At 46.2% G+C, this 27,559-nt stretch overlaps 1 protein-coding gene across 3 annotated transcripts in view; it reads left to right on the top strand.

Annotated features, from left to right (window-relative positions):
* LOC130538603 (ephrin type-B receptor 1-B) overlaps positions 1-27,559 on the top strand; it is a 113,385-nt gene that overhangs the window by 42,821 nt on the left and 43,005 nt on the right. For all 3 annotated transcript variants that reach the window (XM_057056355.1, XM_057056353.1, XM_057056356.1), the window contains exon 3: positions 7,831-8,512. In XM_057056355.1, coding sequence (XP_056912335.1) covers positions 7,831-8,512 — 682 coding nt within the window. The remainder of the gene's footprint in view (positions 1-7,830; positions 8,513-27,559) is intronic.

Genomic DNA, 27,559 nt, shown 5'->3' with positions numbered 1-27,559 from the left:
TTTCATTCTTTGTAAATATGCTTGGGTTTCTTTTTTTTTTTTTTTTACTATTTTTAGCAAAAAAATAACAATTACTTCTGCAACAACTCTCCACACCAAAACTGGGAAAAAGTTGCTTTTTCATTCTTTGTAAATATGTTTTGTTTTTTTAACAATAAATGTCAGTGTGTTGATCCCTTCCTTCCTGTTAATCCTTTCCACTACATACAGCTCATAGTCCAGTTTAGGTCTTTATGGCTATGTTCACTGAGGTTTTATCCATCTCACAACTAAAGCTTGCTCTCAAAAGAACCTCCTGAGCTGTAAGGTATGTCCCCTCCCCCACACAGGTTCAAGTGGTTCCGGCCGTGTGCCACTAACAGCCACATTTCCATAACAAAATGAGTGTCCACAGGGGGGACTTGGGGCCAATTGGCCCTCTTGTGGGTTTTCTAGGTAAAAAGGCCAAATGGCCCCTCTCTGGGACTTCTAGTGTTAAACGCACCAAGTTGAGACACCAACGCTTCCCTGCATGAGGACAAACCTGTGTGTGGTTTTATCAGCTTTGCAAAGCAGACAAAATTAGCCAGGAATCCTTCTATTCTTTCTCATTTGCCTTGCAAAGACTTTTTTGTCTTTCCACAGTTTTTCTTTCCTCCGGCATATTGAAAGGTCAGATTCAGTCTGTCTTCAGCGGCCTGTGCCGAGAGCCCCAGCAGAGGATGGTTCAGCTTCCTTCTGTTAATGAATATAATGTCAATTGTTCTTTTAATTATATGACCTTGTTGAGGCCCGTGGCATAATTTCCATTCATTTCAAAGTCTTGATCTTTACAGGAGTAATCTGATAAACAGCAGAATTTAAAAATGATTCCAATTTACCCTCCTCTAATCTGAAATATGTAGATTATGAAAAAGAATCAAAACAAAACCTTTAAACCAAGAGGAACCTTTTGTGTTTAATATCAAAAGACCTGCCGCTCGGTCGAAGCCTGCACAATAACTGAAAAGACTCCCGCTAATATGTGGTATTCTAAAATCTGGAGGGAGTTAAAGAGCAGGGATCTGGATGGAACATTACCTGCATCACATTTAAAACCTGTGGAAAATCCTGGTCATTTTTGAGGGGAGCATAATTAAACATGCTTAAAACTTTGCCTAAATTATTCAGCTCAAATGCTTTTTAAAGTATCTATTTATTGTTGATTGATTAATGTTGTAAGGTGACCGGGAGTGTCCAGAAAAGTGTGTGTGAGTGTGTGTGTGATAGACTGGTGGCCTGTGCAGGGTTATTCCAGCAGCGTTACAGGGGGATCAAGTGGTGCTTTACAGATAAATGAAGGAATGGATAATACGAAGCTATGCTCAGACAAGTCCAGACCCCAGCGGTCACAAGTTCTCACAAAATCCATGAAATTATTCCCACCTAAATCCAAATGTATTGATCAGGGCCGTAGGAGGGTCAGGGAGCCCAACTTCAGCGAGTCCCCAGATTTATTTAGGTTCAGTCAAACTATGCGACTGTAATTATTGAGTGGCTTGGATCTGGCAGGACTTGGGACTGTTTCAGACATCACCATTTCCTCCCCATCCATCACATTCAGCCAGGCGGAACTGGACCACGGATGCCCTGGAAAATAATCGCTCCCATGCAACAAGCCCGACAGCAACCCTCATTCAATAACATAGCTGATCAGAAATGATAATAGCAATCATGGCGCTGCATATTTTACAGGCCCAGGCGTGACTCTGTGTGTGTGTGTGTGTGTGTGTGTGTGTGTGTGTGTGTGTGTGTGTGTGTGTGTGTGTGTGTGTGTGTCGGTGGGAGATGAGGAATGGCTCTCAGAATATGTCAGTATGCCAGAGAGTGTGAGCATGTGCCTCTCGTGCGTTACATCATACCTTACAGATGACTGCTGGGAGTTTGGTTTGCATTTTTCGAACTTGTTTTATTATTCATTCATTCAATCCTGCTCGCCCGCACTTAGCAGTCACTTAACGGTGCTGAAAGTGTGTGTGTGTGTGTGTGGTGTGTGTGTATATGTGTGTGTGTGTCTGTGTGTGTGTGTGGGGGGGGGTTGGCCTGCTGGAACCCATCCCAGTTGTCATGGGGGGTCATTCTGCATTGCACACACTATTCACTCTTGCTCTCTCTCTCTTTCTCTCTCTCTCACACACACACACACACACACACCTGGGGGCAATTTAGAGTCTCCAATCAACCTAATGTGCATATTTTGGACTGTGGGTGGAAACTGGAGGGCAGCCCACACAGGCTCCAGGACAAAATACAAACAGGTCAGGCAATTGGAAGAAAAAAAACTAACTAAATAAATAAGAAAATTCGGAAATGCGAGCATTAATATTCAGAATCACGTGGCCGAATGCAGCTGCGGCTCCGCCTGGACGCGAACCTGTTGCTCCTATTTGATGGTCATTCCACTGACTTCAGGGAACGCATCCCAAGGTTGAAATGCAAATCTCCTCATTAAGTCAGAGGGGTTTGAACCAGCCTTTGGAGAGAGAGCGCGTCTGGATCGCGATTACTGTCAGCAGATCCGCAGATCGAGGGTCGTCTTGAGACAGCGTCCCGGTCCAACGTCTCACATTGCCACCAAATCTCACCTGCATTGATTTTATTTTTTTCGCACATAATTATTAAAACTCGCTACCACCCACCCACACACAACTGGTTCTCTAAAGGCGTTCCTTCTCCTGCTCCTCTACGATGTTGCGTTGTCATGAATAACAAATCATCTCATTATCGAAATGTCCATCCTTAGCTTGTAGCGCGTGAACCAATCTCCTGCACGCCTGCGCCCACATGTTGGAGAGCCGTGGTGATAAATGAGCAGAGGAGTGTGGGGTAGGAAGTGCTCGTAAACGTGCCATCCGTTCCTCCTGGGATTAGAGATGTAAACACAACACACTCGGCACGCTGCACACACTATATAAACACAGTCTAGTCCCAGAATCCTTTGGGGAACATATAAAGTAACACCTCTTCCAGATAGTTTATTTAGACGGGGAAACTGGAGGTCTCGTCTGAAATGAGCGCTGGAATATTAGCACATCTCTTTCCGTTGGTCCTGTGTTGTCTGGGTAATGGGAGTTTAGATTACAACCTAAGAAACAAATGTTTTGGGGAGGGGTTAAACTTTTGAGCATGTATCAAATAGTGTTGTTGATTTAAAACAGTCGCAACCAGGCGTTACACTACGCATGCGGATGGTAGGGTTACCGTGTATACTGGTTCATATGGCACTCTTAAATGGCCAGTCTAAAAAACGGTAAGAGAAACAGATTTTTTACACCCAGTATGTTTACATGATGCTCAAATACAGAAGTAATTGTCCGACCAAGCCACACACTGCGATAGAAAATCGTTAGGCGTGTATAAACTTTAGTCGGCATTAATCCAGACAACACATGTTCCGCAATGTTAGCTGACCGCTGACGCTAACCTCTCGACATCAACATGACCATGAGACCGTGAGGGAGAGCGTACATCTTAGCTGCACAAGAAGCGTACATTATGTACGAGATGAACAAAGTCGTATGATTATGCTCTTTGAAATGCCGGTCTGACACCTGACGCCTCTAGTCTGGAGGAAGAGAACGTCTTCCCGTCAGTTAGCCAAATTCCTCCGATGCATGTAAACTGTGACAAGGAATGGATTCTGACAATACGAGACACCGAAGTCAAATTTTGAGCAACAGCTCGTTTAAATTGTGCATATAAACACACTGAATGTGTTTGCCGCTTGACCTTTGAAACATAGCCATACACTCACAACTCCCACTATAATGTAAAGGTCAAAAAGCTCTTTGGTCATAAAATATTTATAGGAGTCGAGCCAACACCTTAAGACTGCTCCAGAAAAAGGGTCCTGTGTTGCACAAGATGCCTTTTAAAAGAAGAGGTTCTACTATCCTATAGAAGGAGAAGGAAAGTTTTAGGCAGATTTGCAATTCACATTAAAGACAAACAACCAACAATGGCAAAATGTGCTTTTGGCGGGGGTGTGACTAGACCTAAGAACTGTGGATGTTCTGGAAAGGTTCCTACAGCAGAAAGGGCCTTTATTGCCTTTTTATTTTATCCTCACATCTGTATTATCATCGCACTCATTGTCGGAGCAGCAGTCTTGACACGTTTTAGAGCATGCGTGTGGTAGCTAACACAAACGGCCCATAATACCTTCTTTAAACGACTCATTAGTACAGTCTATTTCCCCCATTGTTCTCCACAAGCTTTATAACCATTTCCTGATAGGTCATTCGAGTGGATGATTGGGGCTCCAGCACATTGTTGGTTTTTGCACCGAGCAGGACTGTGGTCACCGAGCTGCTGCGGGTTGTTTTAGCCTTTGAAGCTAATGGCTGGTGATCAATGTGATAAATGGCCTTTACGAGAGCGGAGTATCGATAGCTGAAAGACAGGCAGGCGAGGCTGTGAAAAACGGAAACTTCAGGCCAGATACATTACTGCCCCTTCCCCCCTACTTTTGAGTCATTTTTTTACCCATCAGTCTGGCTCCTTCTTTACGCTACCCTCTCTTCTCCGGTTCAGCTAGCTGTGACTGGTCATTAACGAAAACATTAAGCGCCCCGTGAATCCATATCTCCTCCGTCTTCTTGCTGATTTCCATAAAGCGAAGCAGCCATAATGACACACCAAATGGCCCCACTTCGCAATCGCGGCCAGGAGGAGAGAGTCTGCTCGATTACTGGAAAAAGCAAACCTATTACCGGCGAGCCAAGGGGTGTTGCTTAGCGCTGATAGGTGTTGTATGAAGATGTTTGCCGTATTTGGCTGGCACTTCATCAGCAAGAAAGTTAGCTTTGAGTAGAAATGCAGTGACGCTCAGTAAGGACGTGTTAGCTATCTCCAAAGTGATTCTCCTAGCTTATAGCTTCTGTGGGAGCATTTTCTGTAATCATGGGAATGTACGGGGCCTATATAGCAACCATGTGGCGAGCTGCAACGAAAAAGGAACATGGAAATAATAACACTCCGGTTTCCACCTCATTGCGATATGAATGATACATGTTGAGAGCATAGATTTGTGCTCAGGCCCGCGAGCATGACCAACTATTCAGCGAGCAGCATCAGCTGTTGTTTTTATATACAAAAATCCTTGAAAGGAAATAGATGGAAGGACCAGGGAACTCCATTATCAGCGAGGTGACAGGTGATGATGCCTCCCCTTTTCTCGGTTCTCCGGCAAGGTCAAACAGATGCCGCGGAGTAGCGCGGGAGATAGATTTGACTTAAATGATGTAAAAGGTCTATGGAAGAGCCGTGGAATTGAAAAAGGGAAACTGCAGCATACTGATGGCACTCTGGGGCATGCCTCGGGTTTCTTTTTTCATTGTTTATTTTACAAGGTGCTTGAGATTCATGCGCTGAGTGAATTTTAATGTTAAAGAAAACAAGGATGAAAAGAAACGTGTTTAATGGGGATGATCAGATCTCTCTGACCTGTGGAAGCAGAGATGTCACTCGCAGCCTTGAGTTGTCGCTGCACAACAGCAGCTAGCAAATCAATATGTGGCCACGGACACATGCGCACACACATCCCCGAATTTCTATCTTTTTGGGGACTTTCGAGTTTCCTACCCTAACCCTCCCAACAAACTTCTAAGCCCTCAATAAACTCCCTCGTCCCAGTTCAACCCTCAACCTCAGAACCATGTGTTATACCTCAACACAGTTCTTTTGATTTGTGGGAAACGGCCAAATGACCCCCCCATTTGTAGAAATGTTCTCAAGCACTTTGGTTTTCAATATGTAGCACGTACAAGGAGACACACATGAAATATCGTTTAAGTTTTGTTTGCTGTCACCACAGACACTAAATGTCAGCCGAGGAGGAAATGAAACGAAGTACAGCTCATTACTTTACGAGCCAATAAATTTCTGGACAGATTTCAAACAGGCATTATCTGAAACGCCTCGGGCATTGCTGCGGCGTGAAAGATGGTGGTCATTTGCCCAGACGTGGGGCAGCGAGGACCCCCTCCTCGACCAGGGCAGTCAGCTGCGGAGGAGCCCGGGGCCCGGCTGTATTAATGAACAGGCGGCGCTGAAAGGGACAGGTTCCTGTAATGCTGATGAATGGTCATTACAGAGGAGACGGGGGAGAAGGAGGGGAGGAGAGCATGGGGGGGGGGGGGGGGGGCAGCCATGAAGAAAAGGTTTAATTTGCACCTCGGATTTCTGTAAACTCATTTGTCATGTCGGCGGTGTCGCCACTCTCCCCTCCACCTCCCTTGCCCCATCTTTCTCGTCCACACGCCGACGTCTCTTTCTCAGGTCAAAAAGGGTCCGTTCATGTCGCTTTAGCGGGGAATTTTGCAAAATTTTCAAAGATTCCGGATTGCATTCCAACACGGACGGAGGCTGCGCGTAAAGACTCGACCTCTGATGGAGCAACTGAGTTCAAAGGTCAGGTGGAGGAGGACGCCCCGGGACAGTTGTGCGTACGAGAAGCTAGAACCAATCAGAGGGCCACTCATCGGCAACATGGATTCGATTAACTCCCACTCGCCGAGGAATGTTTGGAACATTGGTGTAGAAATAACTGTTTTAGCCAAGCAAAAAATAAAGGAATAAAATCATTATTAGTGGTGTTGATGTGAGAGAAAACAATTTTTACTCTGTATTGGGCAAGCGGTCGTATCCAGTAACCTCTGTTCACCTGAACCACAAGAGCTCTCCCAACCAATCACAGGTCAGCCTGCATCCCACATTGATACTTAATGATCTCCAACGCTTCGGCTCTGGCACCGAGTTTCTCAAGCCGTTAAAACATTTTGAAAAAAAATGAAAGGGGCAGCGGGTTGAAATTTAGTTGAATTCGGAACTGGAAAAGTATTTTAATGAGCGTGTAAACAGTTAAACTACTCAGGCTGCCTTGCTAAAATAATTGCTGGGAAGGCCACATTAAAGGTAGAAAATAGAGGAACAGAGTAATTTTACGAAAGCAAATCAATTAAAAATATGAAAGAGTGCATGACCAAAAACAAAACCTCTTGTATTATAGTATAAATCACGACGTTAATTATGTTTTTTTTTCCCCATGTCTGCTATTTCTTGACGCATTTCCAACAAAAATCCACATAAGATTAACTGGCTCATTGTGACTTAGTTGTGTTATATTAATTTAGCAATTCTGTATTATTCTAATACCTTTAGCAAATCAGTTTTTGAGAATATTGTTTGGAATCTCAACACATTCTTTTCCTGAAAATCCCTCTCCTCCTTTTGAAAAATTCCCCATAAAAAAGCATATTCTGGCGCATTGTGCTGATCACCTGAGGCGATCCTGAAGCCGCGCCTCATTCAACATCCCTTTCTAGGTCACACCTGTGAGAACTGGCCTCACATCACGCCTCGTGCACGGTTTCAACACGCCAGTAATAACCTGCATCTGTCTAATTGTAATTCAGCGGCGCATAATGTTGATTTTCTTTATGTAGAGCTCTTTAGTTTGGATATAATGCACTGCCTAGCTTCCTGCGGTGCACGTATCACAGCTGCTGCGCGTGTTTGAAGAGAGTTTTAGTGTTGCTGCACTTTAGACGTCCGCTATAATTCGGAAAGGAAGAATATTTGTGCGCCGTCTGTGGATAAATAAGCCCTCACAGCCTGATGGGCTGATCTCTGCTAATCCAGGAAGAAGAATCAAATTTAGTGCTTTGGGGAGATTACGGAGATGCGCCCAAGTTCTCCGCGGCTCAGCCATGAACCTTCTTCATCAAAACACAGGAAATGTTTGATTTTTTAATGGTGACTAATCAGCAGTGTGTGTGTGTGTGTGTGTTTTCTGGTTTTCTCCATCCGCAGTGGGAGGAGGTGAGCAGCTACGACGAAAACCTCAACACCATCAGGACGTACCAGGTGTGTAACGTCTTCGAGCCCAGTCAGAACAACTGGCTCCTCACCACCTTCATCGATCGGCGCGGGGCGCAGCGCATCTACGTGGAGATCCGATTCACCGTGCGCGACTGCAGCTCCATCCCCAACGTGCCCGGCTCATGCAAGGAGACCTTCAACTTCTACTACTACGAGACAGACGCCGTAATCGCCACCAAAAGCACCGCCTTCTGGATGGAGGCCCCTTATCTCAAAGTGGACACCATCGCGGCGGATGAGAGCTTCTCCCAGGTGGACTTCGACGGACGCCTGATGAAGGTCAACACGGAGGTGCGGAGCTTTGGCCCATTGTCCAAGAACGGCTTCTACCTGGCTTTTCAGGACTACGGCGCCTGCATGTCGCTGCTCTCTGTCAGGGTCTTCTACAAAAAGTGCCCCAGTGTGGTGCAGAATTTTGCCATCTTCCCAGAAACAATGACGGGGGCTGAGAGCACCTCCCTGGTCATTGCCCGAGGAATCTGCATCCCCAACTCAGAGGAGGTCGACGTCCCCATAAAGCTTTACTGCAATGGAGACGGGGAGTGGATGGTTCCTATCGGGAGCTGCACGTGCAAAGCTGGGTTTGAACATGACAACGGCAACGTGTGTCGAGGTAAGCGTCCTAAACCTTCTCAAACCTCGTTTTTTGGGTGACCTGTAACACGTTCTTCCTAAGCTCGCTTTTAGATTCAGGCACTTTTAAAGTGATGGACGGTGTTTGATGTACCAAATCACATCAGAGAGACTGGCTAACATGAAATTGTTCTGTTTTTAGCTCGCATATAAGTGCGCTTGTACCCTGGAACAGCAGAGTTGATTGTGTTTCATGCTTTTTTTCCGAACACGGCTTGTCGAACCTCTTCCTTGATCACATCCACATGCTGCCATAGTAACAGATTAGCATCGATTCTTAATTTGTCACTAACGCCATCCTTCTGTACAGCCTCCTTTATTGTGAAAAACGGTTTGATTTTTATGAAATTTAATGTAGGGCAACTTCTGAGGAACAGAGGAAAAGCACAAACATGAAATCGGAGGCTAAGCTGAAGTTTTCAAGCTAACGCTCTTAACTTCCTGAGGCCTTCTGATGCTCATTTATGCTCTACACCCTGATTTTTCTCACATTTGAGCACATTTAAAGAATAATTTAGTCAAGGTGTCTGCTGATAATGCTCGGTGCTCGGGGCGGTCCATGTGGCGCAGCGCTGCTTGGGCTGCCTCCGGCAGTTAGCCCGGGAACGTGTGAGGCGAAGATAAGACTGACTGACACACATCTGCTGTGATCAAGAAAATAGATAGGAGAGTGGCACCTATCTCCAAAGCTCAATGTGCGATGTCTCTCCTCTCCCAACCGCTCTCTAAACAATCCACTCAAAAACATCTGTCTCCCACACACTCCCACACACTCCCACACACGCACTCAGGTACCGTGCTGGATCTGCAGGTACCGGATCTTCATGTGTTTTCATTTCCTGTCATTTTTGTTATTGATTAGAGTTTGTTTCTGTACGTGCACAGTGCAATGGGCAGACTGATAGTGATATGATATTGACAGAAGTAGCATAATCCTGTAGGATAGCTACTTTTGGGGCCAGACATTTGACAATAAGCCAATCAATTCTGGTTTATTGAGTTAACATTTTTAAAATGAGGTTGTTTTATTTGAACAACAACATAGCTACATCTTCCATAGCAGATGTTATGTGTTTCTTTTCAGTCTTTATACATTTTCTGAAGTTAATAGTCCACGTTTTAAGTGAAATCTGATGGATTAAAGCATTTATCATTGATCTTTGAATGTAAACACAATTTTTCCTAATTTTCCTACAAATTTGCTCCTTTTTCAACACGTATGGCTTTTTATAGAGACTCATGTCCATTTCCTGTGTGAGATAATGAGCATGAGTGCTAATAGTAAATTGCAGAGCAGGTTAGTAGATAATATTGGAGAATCCCCCGTTTATATAAACACCTCCATTTGTTACATTGTCCTTTCCTGAATATGGATTTACTCAAAATGTGCTGATTTTTCCTGGAAACCCACGATCACGCTATCCTGTCAGCAGTGTCTTCCCCTACACAAATAATTCATCATTTTAAAGCACAGTCACAAACATTTAGAAGTGGCTCCACAGGGTGCGACTTCCAGCTCAGTTTAAACTTATCAAACACTGTTTAAAGCTGGAAAACTGGGTTGCATTTGTGCATCGCTGCATTAGAAGTTCCGATAAATGCACTCAATGATGATCTGCTTATTTCCAAAATCTCCCGTTTATGTAACCAAGTTTATTCCCTCACAATTATTACAGTTCCAGATATCTCCCCCACACTGGTGTGGTTTATGTTAGTGTGGCACTGATTTAAACACCATAAACACACTCACACACATAAACATACTCACACACAGAATCCCTGTGTGTGAGTATGTTTATGGACCATGACACCCTTTTCTGCAGACTTTGAACTGCGACGATAACCTATATTTTCACTAATTCCCACAATCCCCTTGACTTTCTCATGTTAGTAAGCGCCGCAAGTGGACTTCCTGCTGTGCTTGGCACGTGCGCACGTGTGTGTGTTTGTGTGTGTGTGGGAAACTCTGTATTAGTGGGTGGATTAAAGACTTTGTGCGCAGGAAGAACGGTGTTAGTGAAAAAAGTGAGATGTTGTTTATGCTGTTCTTTTCAACATTTGCCTTCAAAGAAATTAAGAAACAGCTATGAAGGAAATAAGAGATCCAGAGTCATGTCAGGGGATTATAATCTACGATAAAACGGGAGTTGAGCCAATATTGTTTCAGTAGATGAAAAGTGGCCGTTTAGGATGAATGAACATGAACAGCAAAAGAATGAATATGTGATCACGCCACTTCATGCAGAAATGCTTTCATTTTTAAAGCTTTGTAGCAAACCAGAGAATCAAAACAGTTCTGTTTGTATTTTAATTTGCTGATTTGATCTTGGATTATTTGTCCAACTGGGACGTGCGGGAGTACATGCCAATGTTTACTCACTGTTCCTTTCGAATGGGCGCAGGATAAAAAGTAGCAATAAATTCAGCTGATGGAACGAAACAATCAATCCAGCTGGAGGAACGCATTGAAACCCAAAATTCAGTTGCATAGAATTCAGATGCCTCCACAGACTGTTTAGTTTAACATTTTTATTAGTTTCAGCATTGGATTCCGTGTGTGTGTGTGTTGTCAGTTGGGCAGAGAGATCACGTAGTGTTGCTGTGCCCTGTATGCCAGCAGGCCATCTTCATTACCAGCTCTCACACGAGCCATTTAGATACCCCCCTCCATCCATCCACCCCAACCCCCTAAAAAAACCCTTCCTTCTAACCATGTTAGCAATGTGATAAATATTTTTAATCACTTTCCTGTCAACGGCGCGGTGCTCACCTGGTGGCCATGTGTGTCAACGCTGGTTCTACTGGATCTTCTTTGCAGCCTTCGCTGCGGCCTCCTGCTGAGTGATTAATAAGATCATCTTGATGGCTTTTTACTTCTATTGTCTTTCGTCTAATGCCATCATTGATCATTTTAGCAGTGCGCGTGTTTCCATGCACGCACTGATTTCACCTTCTTGGGTGGCTAATCATCCCCGTCTTTAAGCTCTAAACACAGTGATGTCAGTGGAGACATGGGGCTGTTAGGGAAAACTTCTGCCTTTTTAATTTTGTTGGTTTTGGTTTTTCGCCTTCTGCCTTCCTTCCTTCCTTCCTTTTTTTTTTGGTCGGGCCAATCGGCACCTTCCTGGAGAGACACAGCTACATGCTGTCATGTTTTGTAATTAGCTGAAGCCTTTAACTATTTTCATGCAAAGCACATTACTGCGCGTCTTCTCACTTCGCTTTAATTCCCAAACTGATTAAATGTATTGCTAAATCCAGCTGCTGAGCTCACGTCCGGCCTGTGAATTAGCCATGAAGTGTGATAGCAAGAAAGTGTGGTCAATCATAATATTTGTAGTTATTTATACCGGGGACGTCCTCTCCTCTGTGTTCAATATAAACCGATGCGGCGTCCCTGATTTGCATTCATTTAGCCAGGTATTTATTGTGGCTATTCACCAGAAGAGTCACATGTTCTTGTGTGTTCCCTCACCGGTAGGCTCTGCTGGGCTTTGACACGCAGGCACATTAATATTACAAATATTCAAATAACTTTATTTAACATTCTGCAGGCTGACAGTGGCAGCGGGAGATTCACAGCCCATTGAGCAAAGTGCGCTTCCCCGGGCTAAGTGCCGATTCATCATGGCTGCCTCACTGGCGTCTAATGGCTGACATCACGTACGTTGTGCATATGTTTAGAGAGAGCAGACGAGGAGGGGGACGATTCTTCTAAGTGTGCGTTTTGAAAATGTGAAATGTGACGTCCAGGGTACATTTATCACATTATTAACGTGCTGATTTCACCGTCACAGACGTCAGACAGCTGATTCGCGCTTCATCGCGAGCGAGGCCGGCCGATTGCCAACCCATCCGTGCTAATTTGTGTGGTTGTAAAGTTTATCGCCGGATGGACTATTTAACTCAAAAAACTTTTGAATTTAGAGTTTTCAGCTCCATTTAGGCTTTGATTGCTTCTCTATTTGTCTTGTTTGTGTGTAAGCTGGCAGACAGGAGCAACGGGGGCCTCGGCACACCATTAGACAATTCCAGACCATTTGGTCTTGTCCACTTCTGTTCATCCGTGTGTGTCGCACATGTTCGCGCCAATGCACTCACACACCAAAAACCTTCTAAGTCACCTTGAAGCCCAATTAACAGCCCGACTCTTCCTGTTTCTATTAGCCGTGCAGGGCCATAATGAAGACGGGGGGAGAAAGAGAAGGAGCAGTGCGAGGAAGAGACACGAGCGCTTTAAGGAGGAGCAGAAAATGAAAGGCTTCTTGTTTCCATGGCTCTCAATGGCCTGAATAGATGGGTGCCAGAGAGCACCGGTGAAAGAGTGTGACCCAGACAAAGACTCTTTGAGTTGTAGGGCCAAACAGAGTGTTTGCGGTGACCCCAAACACAGATGCGCTGCTCTCTATCCAGCGACAAGAGTCAGGCCCTAATAATGCGAGGGGAATTCAGAGACTACATCCAGGCATAAAGGATTTACCCACCACACACAGAGCCTCCAAACAGGAACACACACTCCAGCTCCTATTATTTTCCACTCTGTCCTTTCAGACCTTTTTTTTTTGTCTGTCCGGTTCTCTGACCTCCGGTCTCTTTCAGGCCTGCATCTTTGGTCACCAGGCTTTTTTTTCCCCAGTTGCAATCTTTCCCATCGTTTCCCCACAGGCCCCATTTTAACCATAGTTTTGTTTGCCGCTCTTTTCAATCCACTTCAGTGGTGAGTTGAATTCCCCAGTGTCTGGCTCCCCTGCCCGGTCACTGATGGACACCAGGCCACAGAGACAAAGAGCCTTTAACATTCAGCAGATGGCAGGGGCTCGGCGCAATTTGCCCGTGTCACCCTCGCCGGCAAAAAACACAAAAGCCCAGCAATATCAGGGGCTCCACTTTAACCCCCCCCCCCCACACACACACACACACACACACACACACTCCTGTGACCCCAATCAATCAAATCCATTATCTTCTGCTTTTGAATTATGATTGCAGTCTTAAAGGTGCAGAGAAAACCACATCAATAATTCTGCCGAAAAGTGTCTGTTTAAGAAATCATTCTGGGCAGCATGTTAAAGATTGCCTGGGCTTCATTGTCCGCCCCCCCCCTTACCTCCAACGCCTCACCCTTTTGCCACCTTCTCTATCTCCCTCGCCGGAGAGCGCTCCAGCAGATGGTAATGAGGAGACGTGCTGAGCCTCCCCCCTATTTTAGAATGTATAAAGCTCCTCCTCCCCTCCACAGGCCCTCATTTATCGATTCCCCCTCTCCCTCATCACTGTCCATCAATATTCACCCGTCTGCTAATAATACAGCCGGCCCTGTTTAGCTTGATGGCCAAAGGAAACATTCATTTCTAGGAAGTTGTCTCGTGCCTTCCCGTGGGTTATCAGAGGCGAGGAATAAAAGAACGTGTGGCAGGACGTTGCAGGCGGTGAATGTAATTAGCGTAGAATTGCAATTATGCTAAGGCCACTATATGACACTGTAGTCCATCACACATGTGAATCAGCCAAACAAGGACAACGTGGCCGTGTGACGGACTGGAATACGTCTGAGTGTGTCGCTTTCCTTCCGTATCGAAAAGCAAAAATGGTGCGTTTAGCCGCAAGAATTACCTTCTTACAGATTTGGGACGCGCCTCGCAGAAATGTGTGTGCGATTATTTCACTCGATTAAGTGTAAAAGTGTTTGCAGCTTCACTAGTCCTCTGAGACCAGTTATTGACCTCATTGAACCTGCTCGATATTCAATCAGTCTTTCTTTTACCAGCCGAGCTGCATCACTTTCCCATCAGGTGGGTGAGTCAAAAAAATCATTAAAAAGGCTGCGATTTGGTTGAACGCTTGTAAAACCGTTGTGCAGTTTGGTGACAGGATGAGAGAGCTAAATACACATACACCCACACACACACACCACACACACACACACCCACACATTTCCAGTCATTAGTGAATCATGTTGGCCATAAATTGTCACCCACTTTCGGTGTGACACTTAAACGGTGTCTTAAGTGTTGCTGATTGAGCTTATGTACAGAATTAGGCTTGTTTAAAACATTTACGATTAGGTACAGTTAGGTACATGCTGCATAAATGAAGGGAGCCGCAGTCTTTCCTTTAAGATTGGATGAGGGAAGCTTGACGATCGATCTTGGCTCTGTTGTCCCCCGTCAGACTAACTCTCCCTCCTCTACTGTGTCAGATTTCCAAACCTATGGAAGACACTGCATTAAAATGGCGCTGAAAGAAGTGACTCGTCTTTTCTGTTGAGTGTCCATATTGGTTTTAAGGCCCGATGCACAAATGTTTCCAGTTTTTACTGGATGAACAAGGGCTTTTTCAGCCAATTAAACGAATCACATTTCTGAAAAAAGAGGTCAGAGTGTTTATGCATTTATTTATTTATTTATTTCAGTTTAAAAATCTATTTTTGCTGCAACGGTGACAGAGAAGGAAATGAAAAACTAAACCATTTTCTTTTCCCGCAGCCTTATTTCAGGGGCGGGAATCCATTATTCAAGCCCGAACACAATGACCAGTTAATCAATCGGGGGTTGGGACAAAACCGTCCTCTCAGCATCGGCGGGTGTCCGTTCGAGCTGAAGAGACGGGAAGGGCTGAACGAAGAATATGATGCTTTATGCATTGTCGTTGTCAAGAAATTGTTGTGGACGGTGGAATGTAGAGTCACTGCTGCGTTGAAGCACGGTGGGAAATCAGAGAAATAACACAAATGTTTTATGTTTCAGGCTTTGTGAGAAGAAGGGGGGGGCAACTCGGTAATCCTCTTTTTGTGTACTTTGTTCTTCATTTGTGTGCAGGGCTCTCTTTGACTGGAGGGGGCATGTGGCCCCGTCCTGGGCGTTATGTGCTGCAGTTTTGATGAGAGGACAGTTTACTGTCACAGTTGGGACATTTGGGGGTCTAATGAATCCCTTTAAGTGTGTGCGGATTCGCTGAATAACAAATGAGCGCATGAAAATGATATTAGCATTCCGCTAAAGGTGCAGCAGTGGTCCGCGTTTCACCTGTTGTGCTTTCAGCTGTTATCAAAGCCAAACTTTGTATGGAACACACCACCGTAAACATGTCGCTTTTATGTACACATGCCTCCAAACGACCTTCTAACATGTTTTTCTGATGTCTGATATGTGGAACTGCGAAAGGCCCTCCCCTTTAAAGAGCAGAGAAGTTTGCTCGGAGAGGTTACGGTAGCGCTGCACCAACGCTGGTATACATCTCAAACAGAGTGATATCTGATTGGTCCGAGTACGGGCAGAAGCTGACAAACAAATAGATCTGCTGCGTCTCGAACGTTCTCTAGGGGAAGCTGGATGGGCAGAGATACAGTGATGCTGCCTTTGTGTTCGAGCCAGCACCAAGAATAATAAGACCCTTTGGGGAATGAACCAAATACGGCGCGATAGGGACACAAAGACACACATGCTTGTAGAGCGTGTCCATTCCATAATTTGCCTGCTTCTCTTTTGCTCTTTTTTCCTAGTCTGTGTATCTTTCTGTGACATCCTGCTTGATTATTACAGCCTGACAAAAGAGACCTGCAATTATTCACCCTTACAGGTTGGTTATTGGTTTTTTGGAAAACTTTGTTCTCAGAGAGGAACATTCTTGCACACTTACATTCACAGGTGTGGTTGGCTGGCTTCACAGGCATGAATGGGCCAACAAATGCCCCTACCCTCGTCTTCTCTGGCTCTTTTATTCCCACTCTACCAGTAGTCCTCCTCGGGTGCGGCGCTAGGCGAGCAGCCATGGAGGAAGTGCCACAATAGAGGCATTAACCAAATGTATATTGAGCCTGCCTGACTTGCGGAGTTAATGTGATGCTTTTACGCCCCCAATGCCATTTGAATAGGACTGCCACTGCCCAAGAAACGCCTCTGTCAGCACTCAGAGCGAGGGGGTCTTTGTGACCCGAGGGGTGCGCATTGCCTCTTCCGTCTCCATCTCAGAGCAAGCGGCTCTTCATTTTCATAAGCGCTTAATCTGGATTAGAAGCCTCTACTGTGGGAATGGCCTGAGAGATGGACCTCGAGCCAGACAAAAAGGCTCGTATTTGGTCTGAGGCCGGGGCCCCCTGATCCCTGCCCCTCCCCTCTCATTCTCCCATACAGAGGACCCCAGGCAGGAGTGGCTAATTGTTGTGTGGAGAGTGATGAGTGCTGAGAGGCTGGTCCACTCAACACTGCCCCTAGTGGTGGCCACACCCCATAGTTAGAAAAATCCTCCAGCTCTGGATGAATCCCCTGGTGCCGGCTGGTCGCAAAGTTTGGTTGGATTCCTCTCAGTTAATGTAGAGCTGGGACGTGTAACGAACTCGGAGTAAAGCTTTGAAGTGTAATACTGTTGCCCTGGGCTACTTAGCTCCAGGGGTGAATGAGATTACACCCTTGATCTGCGATAGCACGGGCTGATCTGTAGGATCTCAGCATAGAGGGGTTTGTGTGTGTGTGTAGGTGTGTGTGTGTGTGTGTGTGTGTAGATCCATCCAGATGCAAGATGATTTCCGTATGTTGTTTGTTTGTGCTGACACTGGTTTCACAAGTATGCACAACTAGCTCAAGCAAATAAAGTCAAACAGATTGTTCTCTTAACAACAAATATTAAATCACACCACCTGAGAGTGTGCTTTTCCCTGGTTTGCCCGGGGTAGTTGCTGGGCAAATTAGATTCATGCAACGTATTGTATTTTGGGTGTGTTGCGTTGGTTGGTTGTGTGTATCAGCGATAGAGAGATGGAAAGAGAAACAGCCTAAATGACCTTTTCCTCATAGATGCGGCTAATTAGCAGCGTTGCTAATCTGATTGGAAGGTTTTGTTTGTGTGGCTCTCATGGCTGCAACCCGCTCTCTCCTCCTTCCTTCCTCCCTCTCTCCCGTTCTGTTTGGCTCACCCTGCTCGCAGCTCTGGAACGCAGTAATCCAGTGTGAAAGCAATTGGCTCTCTCAGATTTAATCAATAAAGGTGCGGGCCAGTGAGGCAGGGGGTGCATCTCTGGCCCCTGTTCAGCTACAATCAATTTAGAACCGCAGATGCAGTGATTGAAATACAAAAAGCAGAGGCATCAGACCGTGCGTGTTTTTTAGTTTAAGGCAGCGCCAATATGTTATATATCTCCCCCATGTCTGTCGGTGCACGTGTGTGTCCGTCCGCGGAGGTTAGCGCGCGCGAGGAGGATTTCATTACGTGCAGTTGCTGTATATAAAATGCATGGGTTATTATTTGAGCCACCTGTGCTAAAGTGGAAATGACATTTAATCTCGCGCCACCCGAGCCCGCCCCATCACGGGGAAAAGAAAGCGCACATCTTATCTAATATGTGTTGTTTGCAAACTTTTTCTAGTTTGTTACTCGCAGCTTTGGGGCTCCACGCGGCCTTTGTGTTATATTTTCTAGGGCCCTTGAACGTGCGGCGCCAACGACCCGCACGTGGCGTTCAGGAAATGCCGTGTGACATATAGCGATCCTGGCGGCGGCGTTTGCATTCATGCATATGTAATGTAATTGCGCGTTACATTTACTTGACCTTGTTTATGCGGCCGTCCGCAGCCACGTGCACACCTTTGTTTGAAATGGAGATGGTTTTGCACCGGAAATGAGCCACCCTGAAGGTGCAGTCATTTTTCCCAGGATTCTCAGCCGTCCTCCAGCGGGGGAGGGTGTGCGGAGGTCTCTCCCCGCTGTGGTTGGACCAGTCCAAACTGCACCGGTGCCACCATCTTTTTAAATTTCTTTTCCTTTGATGCAACGGACACATGCACGAAGGCGGCCTGGCTTGCCCGTAGATCCGCCTCGTGTCCATGGCTCTCTGCCATTTATGCTGTTAATCCAGTTTCCCAGTTGGCTGTGTTGTGTTTCCCACTTCAATTCTCCTCTGGAAACAATGCAGCTGTCTTTCCTAACATTCACAATTCCACCTGGACCTGATGAGGAAGAGTCACGCACACAAAGTCAGCAGTGAAAACATACCAGCATTGCTTTATTTCTCCCAGTTGGATCCAGACCGGTGCTCCGGTGAATCTTTTTGCTACGTGCCTTTTTGGCTAAACACAAGCTGTCCCGTACAGACATGGAAAAGACTTCCAAAAAGGACTTCATGCTTTCACGTTCATGCTCTGAGTGGTTCTTTCATGTCTTCCTGCTACCACTCATGGATTAAATTTACCTGCCTGTGGTATTTTTCTTTCCCGTTGTCAGTTCTGCGTCTAGTGCGAATCCAGAGAGGCATTATGATGACACGTTTCTGCAATTTAGAAGGTTATAATTATCACACTCTATCTGTGTGAAGCACTTTTCACTCCGACACTGTGCTTTTACAGCTACTTCTGCCACTTCTAATGCATCTAGTCAGTGTTGCCCACCTCCCTCTCCCCTCCTTCAGCTGTTTTGATCTGCCTTTTCTTTTGAATGTCACTGGCTCTTCGTTCAGACGAGCGACTCCATCAATGTGCTTTTGTACAAAGACATCCAGGATGAGCCCAACACACTACATGGTTGCTTTTCTTTTTTTTTGGAACTTTCATACCTGACCAAGGGTACCTGGGAAAGGTCAGCGCTGTCCAGATTTGTTGGGGGGGCGAGGGGAGGGTCTGCCGTTCACTCCCGCTGTGGCCGTGCGATAGTGCCTTTCTGTTTGTCTGGGAGGCATGAGGTTGTCTGGAGGTCGCGCCGCTGTAAATATGACATGAGTATTGATGCGCCCGTTCGTCCGTTTTACAGAAACTCTGGCTGGATGATAAAGCAATGTCAGTGCTGGGTCAGGTCGGATCAATCACAACGAGAAGCTGACTTTTAGGTGCTATAATACAGGGCAGATATATGCACTGTCATGGCGTCGACGCAGCCATCGACGCCCACCGTCGGAGACAAGCAGAGTTTGACTCTGTTGGAGGTAAACACAGCACAAAGAAATCAGCGAAGCTAACAAAGGCAACGGTGGACATGAAAGGTGCCGGACAAAAATGGCAGGGGTGCAAATGGAGCCTGTTTCCAATAAGCGATGAAACATTTCCGGTGTTGACTAGGTGAGAAAACAATGCATGTTGACCTTCACGCTCATTAATCTGCTGCTAGCAGTGCCTGCAGAAGAAGCACAAGAATGATAAAACCACCTCTTTTGGCTTTAGGGATTCCAGCTTTGCACTCAGTTGCTATGTGAATCGAAATGGTTCCCATCCATTTACCTCCATTCTTACTGTTTTGACTTTCCCATTTATTTGTTTCTCCCCTTGTTGCGCTCCACTTGACTAATCCCAGTCACTTTTTCTTTCATTTTTCTTCAATAACGAGCGTTGTCGTGGCTAACCCCCGTGACAACAGCCTGCGGGGGTTAGCCGGGGTAAAACGTCGGCGAAACATCGCCGTAGGTCCATGACATCAGCAACTTACGCCTTTTCAGGGCTTCTTTGCCATCATCTGTTTATCTACCAGCTCACCATCATCGCTAATTTCTGACAGAGTTGGCTCTAAGCACACTATCCCCCCCCTTCACCTTCTCATCCACATCCAAATCCACTCTGTGAGCGACCTGTGGTCTCTCGCTGTGTCTGGCAGCCTCTCTGCCACATGTGAAAATGTCAGCCTCAGTGTGACATGCTGAGGACACTTAATGGAGGGTGAAAGGTCGGCGCCCGATGCCGCGCTCCACCCTTATGCAGCATCAGTCTGGGCACAGAGAGGCCTCCTGCGATTCCTCGGAGCTCAGAGGGAGGGAGGTGCTGGCAGCCTCAGACTTGTTATTCTGCCCCGGTTGCTTGTCTCTGGCAGAATATTTAGGTGTAAACATTGTGTTGTGTACGCTCAATTAGGAATCAAATTAGGGGGATGGTGAGCAGTGTGGGGACCCTCATTTTCCAGTTGTTGTATTATTCTACTCCTCCACTACCTTCGAATGGACATAATTACTCATCCTCCTTCTTAGGCCTTTACCCTCATTAAGCAAAGGCCTCAACCTGGAGCCAGGGGGCTGCGTATTTTAGGAGACGTGCATATTAGAAGCCGTTGTTAAGCCTCGCTACAACTATTCCCATAGCTTTTTAGCTTCAAATGAGCTGATAAGGACTTGTATGTTTTTGAGATTATTGTTTCACAGTTAGATGATGCCAGTCTTGTTAGCTCTTTATTCCCTGTCCAAGAGTTGGAAGAAAAAATAAACTAGGGACCTTGTTTGCGAATGTTGACTCGGAGGGGTGTATTTTTGCACAGAACTCAAGATTGAGAGAAAATGCTCCACCGTGGACGTCACGGGGGGGGTCTGATTTTCAGAGGAAAATCAGAGGAAATTAAAGGAAATCAAAGAGGGAGACCCTGCATACTCCATTTAGAGACATCTGAACCAGGTATCAAGAGTGAGAAGGAATGAGGTGCTTGTGCTAACAGCTGAGGTTTAGATGGTTGCAATTGAAAAAACTACTATCTTCTCCACAGATGGAAGTTGTTTTATGTAATCGGCGGTCAACAACTGCTTGTCAATCAAAGTGCTGCCTTTACAGGTGAGCTGACAAAAGAAAAAGGGTTTTTCTAATGTAATAAACAGTGTTGAGAATGACACAAGCAAAGGAGCAAAAGAGCAAGAGTGAGCAACTTTGGCTAACTGCTATGGATTAATTGATCCATCCGTAAAGTTAACGAGCTAGATCCCTTTTAAAGGGGACAAGTGCTGAGAAAGAAGAAGCTAATGGTCTCTCACAACTTGGAGCCAAAAGAGCGGGAATGCTATTTATCTCGGAGCATACATTTTATCCTTTGTGCTACACAGCGGCGAGGTAATTGGCAGGGCCTGTAACTGCTCATTTGATCGGGCCCGTTTGGATGATCCCTCTTTGTGCGATTCTGACACCCAAACAGACGGCACAGCAACTAATTTTATGAACTCCGGATAGCTGTGTCACTTCCTACAAGAGCCTTGACAGATTTAATTTGACGGAAAACTGAATATCATCACGGCGCCGCGTCTGCCGGTGGAAACGCGCACGCGTGAGGCTGACTCGGCGCCACGGTCGCAATCAAATGGGGGCAATAAAATCCTCATTGCTCGCAGAAAGCATTTCACCCCTCATCAACTAACTCACAATCTACATCTGTCTTTCCTTTTTTATCCCTGCTGGTTGGCAGTGCCTGCTCAGTGGCCCCGTTAGATTCCGATTACAGCGGAGATTGGAGAGCGAGCACATGTCGCAGCCTGCAGAGCAGCGAGGGAGGCTTTGCTCTGTTGCCCCGCCAGCCAGGGATGGAGTTGGCACAGCCGCACGTATTCCCCATATTCTTATTCTCCGCGTCTTACCTCTCCGACCGTCCCTCGCTGTCCGGTATTTTGGCAATTTCCCGCATCTTCCTGGCAACGGATTTGACCTCAGCAACCATGCCATGTGCAGAACAGAGCGTCCTTCTCAGTGGAGACAACTCAAAGATTACGCAGCTCACGCAAAACATGGGCCAACGCACAGACACGCCACCCGTGCGCGCGTGCTCGGTGAGCCAGATTTCCCAGTCGGCTGGTCTGCTGTGGGCCGGCTGTTCAAAGGGAAATCGCAGGCCAAAGAAAAGAATGACTAGCTGTGAGGTTACCATAGTAACGGCCCGCCCAGGGACATTGGCTGCCTGCTAAAACATGCGCCGGGAGTCTCGAGCATACAATAAACACACCTGCGTGTTTTAAACACCTATATGAAAGCAGCAGACACCTGCGCGTCAGCATTAGCATGCAGGTTGTGGGATTTCATGTTTTTTTTTATGATTTTTTTGTTTTTTGTTTTGCAGTAAATGGGCTGTTTTGAAGATATCAGACACAGACCTATTTATTTTCACTAGACGGACGCTTTCATCTTCCAGCAGTATTCATTGTGTGGCCACCCTCTTTTGAATCCAGCATGAAATGTTTTTCTTGCCCATAATCGCGAGTACAAACACAGCCCTGGCACTGCTATATCTCACATTTGTGGTGTCAAAAATTGATCACATTTAGCTGGTTCTCATCCTTTTTCCATGCAGTTCTATATTCCCGGGCTGCCCAGTAATAACGCACTGTGCTGAGCTTCAAAGTTAGCCTAATTGAAGGATGTCGGAGCTTTCTCAAGGGGTATTAGTACAGCTGACTGGGATTTTGGCAGCATCCGGCGATGCTGGTGGAGCAGCGGAGAGGACAGAATACTGCAGTGTCAAGACAAGATGTGTACAAGGAAGAGGCAAAGGTGTGAAAGAAAGTCTGGACTTTGGTTCAGTCGCGCATCCCCATCACACACATTCCTGCTTTCATTCACAACAGCCTGATCCAATCAGCCGATCAAACTCATCAGGAATGACTCGGCCCGTCAGGGTTAGCGGTGGGGTGATAGGTTATCGGATTATTGTGACAGTGATGCATTAACGTGCACCTCAGGAATTGAGCATTGAAAAGGGAGGTTTACATCCATCATTTTACCCATTTATCATTGCCGAGTATGTAATTATAGTCCATAGTTACGTAACTTCTTGCCACAGTCTTAGCATTAGCAGTCCTACTGTGGTAGCTAATAGAACTGCAGAATAGGCTCCTGCCTTTCATTTATACTGTCTACGAGCTTTTATTTGTCTTTTCTCTTTCGCTCATGTTGTAACCAAGTCACTACTATTTTCTAGGCATCTTCTTTATTTACAGGTACACAGTTGGAATATTGTTTATGTAATTATACTATATTGAAGCAAACACAGTCATTATCACACAGCTCAACTCAACATCCAAAGTTAAGAGTCAGCTCTACAGGGTTTCTTGGAAGTCGATATGGATTTTTGTTAATTATGTGCTATCTTCTCAACGCGCTAGCTGCTCAGAAGCCACATCAGCGGTTGAGTTCTGAATGGCCTGAGGGGGTTTTAATCTGAAGTACAGTAGGTTTAAAGTGTAAGGAAGACCAGACTGGCAGGCAGAGATTTGTTGATCCCGGAATGATTTTAGCCGGGCTGGAGTTTGGGCACTCATGGGTGGCTTTGTACGGTTTTATCTCCAAAGTAAGGCCCTGACAGGGCGAGAATGGACAGATGATTAATGATCAGGGGGAGTGTTCTGTGGGAGGAACTCTTCAGCAGCACGCTCTTAACACAAGCAGACAAGTTATGCTTCGAGCCCTGCACTCTCTCAACCGTGCCTTTATTCCTAAGAACACATCCCCGGCCCTTCGTCATAGCAGCTCGCATTCTCTCCTTTGTCTGAGATTAAGGGGTGATGACAGGGAGCAGTGGAGGTGGACATTGACCAGGGATGGCGAGTGATGTCACCGCTCTGCACCGCAGAGTTCTCCGAGTCGGTACGACTGTGTCAAATTACACACAGTTCCACAGCGATGGCTGTCAGGATACTTCACTGACAGGTGTTTTCAATTGGAAAAGTCGGCCTTTTGCTCCCAGCCGTGCCTTTGTCCCGACGGATTTCGGTGGTGAAACCTGGAATACCTGCAGGCTCATTAGGTGCACGGTGGCTGCAAAATGAACGATGACAAACAGAATTCCGATAGGCCGCGGCGCAGATTGCCCGTTTGTTTCAAGTTGTTGGGTGTCCTGCTGTGTTTCGTGTCCACATCCGCCGGAGCGTTCGTTTTGGCGCCCGGCTGATTAATCGCATGTGGAAATCAATAAAAAACACGCAGCCTCCTGCACTCAAAGCTCAGAAACTGGGGTCAAATTAGGTCTTTACCCAATCTTAAGTAACTTAGTCTGTGTGTGTGGGGGGAGGGGGGATGGTGGGGTTGAAGTGGTGCAGGGGTCCAGAGCCTGTCGAGACTGGGATCCTTCCAACGTGATAGATGAAGACCAGGGGTTAAGGATGTGTCGGGGAGGGGCTGAGGGCTTTACTTAAGGGTCACTGGGGTTAACTAGCGACTCCAGCGGGTCACACACACTCTGTCTGCTCAGACATTTTCAGTTCAGCATCTCACAGTTACTAAAAGTTGTGAGAGCTTGGCGTGGGAGATCCCTGAGATTAGTTATGGCCTAATTTTTCACATCTTCATCACCAGAGTCTAACAAATATATCATATTGAAGAATATAAGCATTGTTTTTCTAGAGGAAGACTTTAGGAGAAACCTAAAGTTAATATCTGTTACCTGACTGGTTTGTGTTTGAAGGCCATTTTCTTGCGCCTCACTTTATGGTCCAGATGCTTTTGTGACAATGAAAAATTCAGTAATTCACACTTCAAATGGAGCCAAACGAATACACTTGTCTTTCTAAAGGAGTTGGCTGTCAGAGTACAGACAGAATCCTTTAATGGCTGCCCTGAGACCTGCCTCCTCCCCTGGTCCTCACTCCTTTAGCCATCCATCCATCAATCCATCCATCCGTTTTCTCTAATCCGACTCTTATTCCTAATCAGGGTCACAGGGGGCGCTGGAGCCTCTCCCAAGACTCTCGCCAAGGTCGCCAGTCCATTGAAACACACACTTTTCACACACACACGCACGGTTTAGAGCCTCCAATCAATACAAACTAGAAATAAAAGAACAAAGAATGACTTTATAATTTAATGTTAGAGCTTCGTTTCTGGTCAGAGTGACATTTGATGGTCGTCTCAGACGGACGAGAGCGGAACGAAACAGCGGGGAGATCATCGCCTCTCGGTCAGGGGTGCGAGGAGGGATCCATAGCTGAAAAGAAAAACCCAGTCTGCTCATTACAGAATGAAACAGAGAGAGGAGGAGAGGAGGATTGAAGGACAGTCAACCGTAACGAGAAATCAAACCTGCCAATCAAAGTTGAGGAGCAACAAGGGGAGGAAAGGTGGGAGAAGAAAGAATGAATGATTACCGGTGGGACAGACCAAAAAGAGAACACCGCAGGGAGAATCCTGCCGAGAGCACTTGAAAGGGAGGATTATTTTGTTGCTTTGCTTTGAGTCGGTTCAGTTGGGGGTTATTCTCTCATTGGGGGAGACTAATTGGTCGTTCTAATGTTCTAATCCCGTCCCTGAAAACCGTCCTGGTCCACCTGTGATCGACGAGAACCCTCCGTCCTGCCTAAATATACACAAAATGGGGGAAAGGTCTTTGGGCTCCCTTCCAAGTCCGTGTCGCGTGTGCACGCCCTCGGATCGCTTCCTCTGTAGGTGTACAAATTGTTTGCATGGCTTTCTCATTCTCGCCTCCCTTCCTCCCTGGTGCTCCGCGGTGCAACTCGGTCACTAATTGATTTGAAATATAACTGTGTGATTGATGTGCACATAACGTGTCCATCACAAAACCAGGCCCCAGTTCAAAAACCCACCCACCCCCCACCTGCCATCAGTGCTGACCACAGTGTCTTCAATTGTCCAAAGAGAGATCGTAATTTACCCCGGCTCGTGCGGATCATATGCTAGTCAAGTGGTGGAAAAATGTGAGCGCGCCATTTAGCTTAATGGGGTCAGCGGTAGTTACACGTGTCACCGTGTAAATCAGTTCGGGGAATGTATCCTGGGGGCGAGACTGGGATTGTTTGTTGCCGCATTTGCCTCGAAGGAGCGTGCCCGCTCCTGTGCATTGTGACGTCCCTTTGCTATTTCAGACGGCTGATTCAGCGTGTATCTTACCTTTAATCTTAACTTCTACCCATTCACAAGTGTCCACGCTATCAGTAGCCACTCTGTAAATAACCCAAGGGCAGAAACCCGACGCAGGCATTGTGTTCACAGCCCATTAAACAGGCCCAGTACAACTTACCGCGATCCCCTTTCAAGAGTCGGGGTGGCAGATTTGTGCAGGTACGTGTTTGCTTCGCCTCTGTGTGGCTCCGTTCTTGGGCTGATGTGAATTTTCCCAAAGACGATGACGCATACGTTGTCTCTGCCTCTAGCCGAAAATGAAAATTCGATCTGTGTTTTATTGTCCTGTAATCTTTGATAGCTTTGGAAGTTATTACTTTTTAGAAAACCTATCTGCAGCTGGCTCCATATTTCTATTATGAGTTGTTTTTCCTTACATTAAGCTAGTACATTAGCTTCCCTGTATGATCACATTCCTGGAAAGTTGTTCCATGTTCTTCCCTCCACCTCCGGATTTATAAGCTGCTCGGGGTCGCCGTGGTCATCAACGCCGCTGCGGGACAGCTGAGCAGCACTGTGTGACTAGACATGAGATCAGTCTGTTAGCTTCTGGCAAGTCTGTCAACCGTGCTAAAAGAGATGTTCGGCCGACCTGTTGGGAGCCGCGGCTCGCGTTCTGTGTGGACAACAACGCCTTTCTCCTCGCCGTGTTTCCCTTCCCTGCCTCTCCATCTTTTATTAACAGGCCGTCAGAGAGCAAGGTTGAACAGTGCGAATGGAGGAGTCAGAAAAGCACTTGGCCTTTTCCACACTTGAATAGGTTCCACGTTTCAAACCCGGCGGTACGCTACGCGTGTTTTAATGATGCAAAAAATCTTTCAAATGAAATCTTAAAAGCTGGTTGGCAAAGGTTTTTTTTCCCCCTCTGCATTGCATTATGCTACATTTTCACCATTTTCCTAACCGATAAAGGTTAAAGGGGCCTCCTTCTCCATTATTACAGTTATTTACTCCATGTACCAAGTTGGATGGAAAAAAGCATTTTCTGGCACAGTAGAGCCCCGTGTAGGTTTATCATAATTGATCTTAACGGCCCTACTTTAGTTTCTCCTTTTACCCACTGGTTCTTGTCTCTTTTGACACCTTTTACAGAACAGACACAGCTGGATAACGTGTAAGATGGTTGATCCATTAAATTTATTGCCCCCTCCCGTCTCTGGAGTGCGGCAGCACTAAAGTCCCCCCCCACCTCCTGCATCTGTAACCCTGCTAAAACACCAGACATTTATCACGGTTATTACGGCCAGTAAATCCTTCCGCACGGCGCGGAAACTTCTAAGCTTTGTATCCTTATGGGATGTGAGATTAGGGTTATTGCCCGGACGCGGGCGCACTGATATCAGCCGCAATAATCTTTGTCCTCCGCAACGGCCTTTAAAATTTAGGGCCCAAATCCAAAACAAGCCAGCCTCCTCGAACCGACAATGTCAACACTTGCTAGGTGGTAAAAATCCTCTTTT

Source organism: Takifugu flavidus, chromosome 15 (genome assembly GCF_003711565.1).
Source record: "Takifugu flavidus isolate HTHZ2018 chromosome 15, ASM371156v2, whole genome shotgun sequence".
Classification (NCBI taxonomy): Eukaryota; Metazoa; Chordata; class Actinopteri; order Tetraodontiformes; family Tetraodontidae; genus Takifugu; species Takifugu flavidus.
Note: the sequence above shows the minus strand (reverse complement) of the source record. Positions and strands in the feature narration are given on the sequence as shown.